At 39.9% G+C, this 7,516-nt stretch overlaps 1 protein-coding gene across 1 annotated transcript in view; it reads right to left on the reverse strand.

Annotated features, from left to right (window-relative positions):
- The window catches only part of baiap3 (BAI1 associated protein 3), an 81,695-nt gene that overhangs the window by 22,357 nt on the left and 51,822 nt on the right, over positions 1-7,516 (reverse strand). Inside the window, exons 19-22 of the mRNA XM_043711073.1 lie at positions 5,110-5,200; positions 3,500-3,556; positions 2,619-2,716; positions 446-497 (exon numbers count right to left, since the gene is read on the reverse strand). Coding sequence (XP_043567008.1) covers positions 446-497; positions 2,619-2,716; positions 3,500-3,556; positions 5,110-5,200 — 298 coding nt within the window. The remainder of the gene's footprint in view (positions 1-445; positions 498-2,618; positions 2,717-3,499; positions 3,557-5,109; positions 5,201-7,516) is intronic.

Below are 7,516 nucleotides of genomic sequence, written 5' to 3' on the forward strand. Positions count from 1 at the left end.
AATCCTACATACAGCCTTGACTTTGCTCCTCCCATCACATTGAGGACTCTGCAATGAGGGAGAGACTTATCAGCAACTAAGAGGTTCTGATGAGGTGCTGCAATGAAGCTGGTCATTCAAAGGTTGATGAGGGGGAGCAGTCCCCATTTTCCAGGAGGAGCTGTTGAACATGATTATTGCCCTGAGTCAGCACACAATGAGTTCCAGTTTTGGCTGGAGAATGAGCATGAGGTTGGGGCTAGGGCAAAGGAGTTGGGTGAGGAGGCAGCACAGGCTTATCCTCAGGGGTTAGAGTTTTACACGTGGTGAGATTGAAATGGATTTGGAGATTCTCAAAAATAAAGGAGGCTTGATGTTTTTGGAATTGAGTCTTTGGCATTTGTATTTGGCAGGGAGGGTGCTCTGATAACTCACTCTTAAAGAGTCAAAGAAATAATCTCTTTACCAGTTTCTCCAGCTGTTGGTAGTTGATGCTGAAATAATCAATCTTCAAAACACTGGAAAAAGACAGAAATCATTCCAAGCGGGTGAAAAGCAACTGTTCAGTGAAGTGACAACACACAACAGGAATACAACCGACAGAATATACTGATATGGCCCTTTGACTTACACCACCTCATTGCAAGATGTTGGGTAGGAGGGTGATAGTGGGGTGGCAGGATACTTAACATTGAGCTCAATTTCCCATGACAAAACACAAGAATTTGTACAGCCAAAGGCTTGGTCAATCTTCCACAAATGCAAGCTCAGCCCTGTCAACCTTCTCACATTCTCTCTTCTGTCCCCTGCAATGAGTTACAAATTGAAATGCACATAAACTTGAATGATGACTCCCATTGGGGTTATCAAGTAAGTGAGTGAGCAACCCAGATCTTGTGTACCTCAGAAAACGTTTCCTCAGGACAGTGCCCTAGGACCAATAATTTTCAGCAGCTTCATCAAAAGTTTCCTTCCATAAGTGGGCATGTTTACTGATGATTGCACAATTTCAGCACCATTCATGACTCTTCAGATACTGAGGCAGCCTGCATGCATATGCAGCAAGACCTGGACAACATCCAAGTTTGGATTGATAACTGTTTCAAATATCAAGGAAAGTGAAAGGATTGCTGCACTTCTTGAAAGTGAGTAACCTGACACTCATTGCAAGTACTGTTTACACAGCTGCTGTTCAAGCAGTAGCAAAAGCCTAGTTTGCAGATGGATCAAGGGATGTATATAATTGAAGCTTAGCTGGCAACAAGCAGCTAATAGGTCAATGGACAGGTGACCATAATCGATGAAGGTTGCCTTCTACCTGCCAACAATTAGGTAATTAGCTCCCGAGTACCAGAACAGCTTGGAGGTATGAATGTTTTGGCAAAAACAACCAGATCTTTGCAAAGGCAGAGCTGTCTCTTTTCTCTATAGTAAAAAGCATTCAAAACTGAAGATAACCAGTTTATTTCCCTTTCCAGTCCCTGGAAGCTATAACTTTAATTGGTATATCAAAGATGTTTGTAAGTGGGAATTGGTCACCCTGTGCCTACTACAAACAAGTGGAAGTATCTGGAGAAGGAACATCAAGAAGAAGTATTCTGATTGATGAAAGGATATTCTCTATAAACCCTGCAGACAGCGACCACTGAACTGCCTGATTTTCTTAACCTCCTTCAATGTTTTTGTTTCTGTCTGTGTCTGTCTGTATGCACGTGGAAAGGGAGTTTAAAGGGGTTGGAGTTTCAACTAGTAGAGATATATGCTGATGTTTTATAATTGTTTGCCGAGAATCTATTTATTTGTAGTAAATTGTCATTCTTGTTAAGGTCAGAAAACTTGGTCTATACTTTCTCTAGATGTGGATCTAAAAGACAGGGAATTCCACATGCTTTTTACAATCTTTATCTTGTATGATGATTCCAGAAATAGTAGGTTTGATTTCCAGTAGACTACCCCAGTGAGGCATAAGAATACCAACCAGAACAAAGCAGCCTGCTTGATTGGCACCCCATCCACCACCTTAAACATTCACTCCCTCCAGCATTGGAAACACATTGTATACACTGCTGCCAATCTACAGGAACTTGCTAAACCATCTAGAAGGACAAAGGTAGTAGATGCATGGGAAAAGCACATCTGTAGATTCCCTCTAAGCTATACACCACTCTGGCTTGACATGTTATCACCAGTCATTCATTCTTTCTAAATCAAAATTCTGGAACTGACTTTGTAACATCATTGTGGGTTTACATAACTCTAACAGACCACAGTATTTTAAGAAGGTGACTAACTGTAACCTTCTCAAGGGCAATTAGGAAATAAATGCTGACCATGCTAACAATACTACATCTATTGGAAAAGTGTTTTAAAAACATAGTGAGTGGTTATAGATCTCATGAAACATTTTATAAGCAAATGTATAGAGGTGCTTTACTGTAACTGACCCAGAGTGTTTGATTGGACAATGCTGAGCTAGCTATACGCTGTGTTTATCTCTTCCTGTACCTGCCCTGGGAATGTTATTGGAGATTTGATTTCCAGAGCAATGAAAAGTTTTATTCACCAGCACCAATATCCTTAACCTATTTGAACAAAATAACTGTATTAGTAAAATGTAAGATCAAAAAAAAGTCAAATACCTGACAAATATTTGGTTGTACTTTTCTTGATCTTTATGTAGCTCTGTACAAACTGCATCGACTAGTTGTACCAGTCTCATCTGCTTAGTCAGTCCAGACTGCAAAGTAAAGTCAGTTTAAGATCAGTTATGATAACTTCTCATTACCAAACCCAATTCATAGTCAACAGCACGCCAAAACCCAATTCACGGTCAACAATATCTCAATCCCAACTCATTGTTAACAACACCTCCCTCAGAGACTTAACTGACCACCAATGTCTCCGAACCCAACTCACTGTCAACAAACCCATCCAAACCCAACTCATTGTCAGTAAAACCCCTAAACCCAAATATGCATCAACAGTGTCCCTGAATTCAACACATCAACAACAATATTGCCTAAACTCAGTTTACAGTCTCTGTACTCCCCTCACACAGAGTCAACACATCATTGACAATACCCCCCAATCCAACTCATCATCACAAATCTCCCTCAAACCCAGCTCAACTTTAACAACATCCCCAAACCCAACTTACCATAACAGGACAAAGCAGCCTGCTTGATTGGCACCTCATCTACTACTTTAAACAACGTCCCAAAACACAACTTTTCACTAACCATATCCCCTCCCAAATCATTTTAATCATGAAGAGAAATATAAAATAATTTTCTCTTTCGTTACTCATACACAGGCAATTGCTCCTATAACTATTCAGCTCAGTTCAGCTGATTTGTGACTCAATTTGAGAACTGAGTGTTGCTTGTTTTCACATTGATTACGTTGCACAATGGATCATGAACTCAGTAATGAACAAGACAGACAGCAAGAACAATGCTAATATGGCAAAATCAAATACTTCTGCTAATCTGCACAGATTACATTATTCAGTCACATATACCTTAAGGTTTGGTTTGAAGGTGTCACACATTTTCTTATACCAGTCAAATGTGAATTTCTGTAACAGTAACAGTGAAAATCAACACAATATCACACATTGAAATACCAAACCACAATGCTACTCAACAGAATGTCTTTTGATGCAAAGCTGCTTGACACAATGCCTCTTAAAATAATGTCACTCATTCCTCTAAAATGAACTCAGAGGCAATCACATAGAAACATACAAAATTCGTAAAGGGATAAAAAATAGATACCATAAAAGATGTTTTCCCTAGCTGTGGGTCAAAAACCAGAGGAGGCAGTCTCAGAATAAAGGATAAATCATCTGCGCTGAGATGAGGAAGAACTTCACTCAAAGACTGGTGAATCTTTTGAACTCTACTCCAGAAGGTAATGGAAGATTTGTATTAAGTTCAAAACAGAGATTGATAGATTTCTAGCTAATAATGATATTAATGAACATGGGGAAGAGTGCAGGAATTTGGTGTAGCGGTAGATGATCAGCTGTGATCTAGAATGGCAGAGTAGGTTTCAGAGACTGAATGGCCCAATCTTGCTTCTATGTTCCTATTCAGTAGCACTTAGCACAAAGTTACTAAAGGTAATTTTGAATCTCAGTGAAAATCTTCTGATTATACTGAACCCAATGAGTAATTTACTCTTGTTCATTAAGACTTGAAACGCTACAATAATTTGTTTCAGGTCCAACACACACATTGGTATCAAGTTAGTTTGCTCAGTTCAGTTGTCCAAGAGACCTTGGGACTCTGTGAGCCTCCACACAAGGTCTGACCTGTATTTAATTTTTAAAAATTCTTTCAAGGGATGTGGGCATCACTGGCAACTTTTTCCTCAACTCTAATTGTCCTTGAGTGTTGAAGTGATCCGACTTCTGAAACTGCTGACTGCTGCCTTCCATCTGGTGTGTGAACTCCCAAGAAAGAGAGTTCCTGATTTTAACCCAGCAGTGAAGGAATGGTCATATATTTCCAAGTCAGGAAGTTGTGTCATTCGGAGAGGTTTTGTGGATGGTGACATGTAAATCAACAGATGAAGGTTGCATGGTTTGCACAAATTCTGCAGCGTGCTTTATTTCTTTGTAATAGAGATGGTGAGTGAGAAGTTCAATAGTGCCTGTGAACTTCAATAACTTCTATTTTCTCAAGGATTCCATGTGTCATTTATTTTCTTCCATATATTCCATATGTTCTGCATTTGTTCACATTAAATTCATTTCCTCTAAACAGTCCAATTGAGTTGTTTTGATATGACCTTGACCTCCTCTGAGCCAATTCTGTTCTGATTTATCAATCAATTTAAGTAATGTTACAAAGCAAATCTATTGACCATCCTTCAACTGAATCTTTTCTATCTTTATAATAAACTGCTGTTTCAGTGTGTTCAACCAGTTTAGTTAATGGAGAAGTGTCTCCTCATCTGCTTTCTCAAATCTCAATGGGAAATTGAGATTCACTAGATCAAACGAATTTGCCCTCCCCCACATTAACGTGTGTTTTAAAAAAAATGCTCCCTTCAAGGTCATCAATGCAAATTATCATCAGATTCTGGCATGATTCCTGAATATTGACAATGAAGCCCTCACTGTACCTTCACTATGGCAACAATCTCCACATGGAGCTGGTTGTGTAAAGGACAGACCACATTAAAGGCTTCCATGGAATAAATCTTCGATAAACACCTGAAAAATATTAAATCAAACGCAGACAGAAAAAAGCAGACGAGAGAGAGGGAGAGAGAGAGAGAAAGATAATTTGGGAGAAATAAAAATTAGGAGTTACACAGAGAGGGAGAGGAAACCGAAAGAGGAGGACAGGAATTGGAAGAAAGACAAGAAAAGAGAAGGGGAGACAGAGGACCCAGGAGAGGCAGTGTCAGGCAGGATAAGATGGAAGTCAATAAGAGCAAGTGATGGAGGAGGGGTAGGGGTGAAAAGATAAAGAACACAAGAAATACAGAAGGCAGTGACAGAGACAGAAATAGAGACAAAAACAGAAACATACAGATAAAGAGAATTCTTAGTTCCAAAGATATTCTTTCCCCACATTAACATTACAAACATATGAATACAGTATACAAACTAGAAGCAGAAATGGGCCATTTGTCCTCCAAAACTTGTTCTGCTATTCAATAAGGTAATGGCAGATCTGATTTCATTCCTGCCTACCCCCATAACCTTTCACTCGATTGTTTATGAACTGCTTCCTTTACAATATTCAAAAAAAACTCTGCTTCTATTGCCTTTTGAGGAAGAAAGTTCCAAAGATTCATGACCATCTATGAGAGAAACATTTCTCAACATCTGTCTTAACTGGACAATTGCTACTTTTAACCAAGGCCCCTAGTTCTACATTCTCCCACAAGAGTGTCAAAATGCCCTCACAACCTTATACTCCTGACCTCATTCTTGATGACCTCATTTTGGGCTTATACCCAAAATATCGATTCTCCTGCTCCTTGGATGCTGCCTGACCTGCTGTGCTTTTCCAGCACCACACTCTCGACTCTGATCCCCAGCATCTGCAGTCCTCACTTTCTCCTCACAATCCAATATGTTTCAATCAAGTTATTTCTTTCTTTCCTAAACTCTGAACTTTTCTAAATAATTAATATTCTTCTTGAAATCAGAAGACCAAAGCTGTACACAATACCCCAAATGTAGTCTTAGAAATGTCTGGTACAACTGAAGCATAACTTTATTTTTATATTCAATTTCCCCTGTAATACACAGTAATTAACTAGGGGCCTTGGTTAAAAGTAGCAATTAGCTTTCCTCATTACTTACTGTACCTGCATACTTGTCTTTTGTAATTTGTGCAAAACCGTCTGCACCTCTGAGCTCTGCATCCTCTAACCATTTATATCATGTTTGTTTTCTATTCTTCCTGCCAAAAATGGGCAATTATAGATTTTCCCAATTATACTCCTGATCTTTGCCCATTCACTTAATGTTTCCATAACTTTTCATAACTTAATTTTCCTCCTATCTTTATGACATCAGCAAATTCAATTATCATACCTTAAGTCATTTATATAAATTGTAAAAATTGTAAAAATGCTGAGGCCCTACAACTGATCCCTGTGACACATTCACTTGTTACATCTTGCCAAACAGGAAATGACCCATTTTTACCACTCACTGTTTCCTGTTAGCTAACCAATCTTCTATCAATATCAGTATTTTACCCTCCACACCATAAGCTTTTATATTCTGCAATAATCTTCGAGTTGGCACCTGCAGCAGTTTCCTCAATAGTCCTAAGGCACTCAGACCAGGATGAGCTTTGGTTCAATCGTCAGTTTGTGCCGGTTGAGATGATTGACAATGGGTTGGAGATAATAATGGCAATGCTTGAGTTCAGGAGGTAAAAGTACAATTTGCCACATTTCTTTCTCCTGATCCCTATTCAGTGAAGAGACAGAAGATGAAGCATGTGGTTCAGATGTGAAGTCCTCCCGCGAGTTGGAATAATTTGCTCAAACTCAAAGTTTAGGTCTGATTCGACATCTGATAAAATGGAACTAAAGTCGATGCATTTGAGAACAATTGGGAGACTCTCCTGTGTGATGCACATGGACCAACGTACTCATGTCCTGAATGAGAGTCAGTTGTCCCAGTCTAGCCCATTTCAGATTAGTTCAGTTTTGTCTCACTCAGCTGACTCTGTCCTTGCCTGGCTCAGGTTGGCCTATCCAAGCTTAGTCTGGTCTTGGCCCTATTCTTTCTGGAGAAAGTGAGGGCGGCAGATGCTGGAGATCAGAGCTGAAAGTGTGTTGCTGGAAAAGTGCAGCAGGTCAGGCAGCATCCAAGGAACAGGAGAATCGACGTTTTGGGCATAAGCCCTTCTTCAGGAATGAGGAAAGTGTGTCCAGCAGGCTAAGATAAAAGGTAGGGAGGAGGGACTTGGGGGAGGGGCTTTGGAAATGCGATAGGTGGAGGGAGGTCAAGGTGAGGGCGATAGGCCGGAGGGGGGGGGGGGCGGAGAGGTCAGGAAGA

Source organism: Chiloscyllium plagiosum, chromosome 21, assembly GCF_004010195.1.
Source record: "Chiloscyllium plagiosum isolate BGI_BamShark_2017 chromosome 21, ASM401019v2, whole genome shotgun sequence".
Classification (NCBI taxonomy): domain Eukaryota; kingdom Metazoa; phylum Chordata; class Chondrichthyes; order Orectolobiformes; family Hemiscylliidae; genus Chiloscyllium; species Chiloscyllium plagiosum.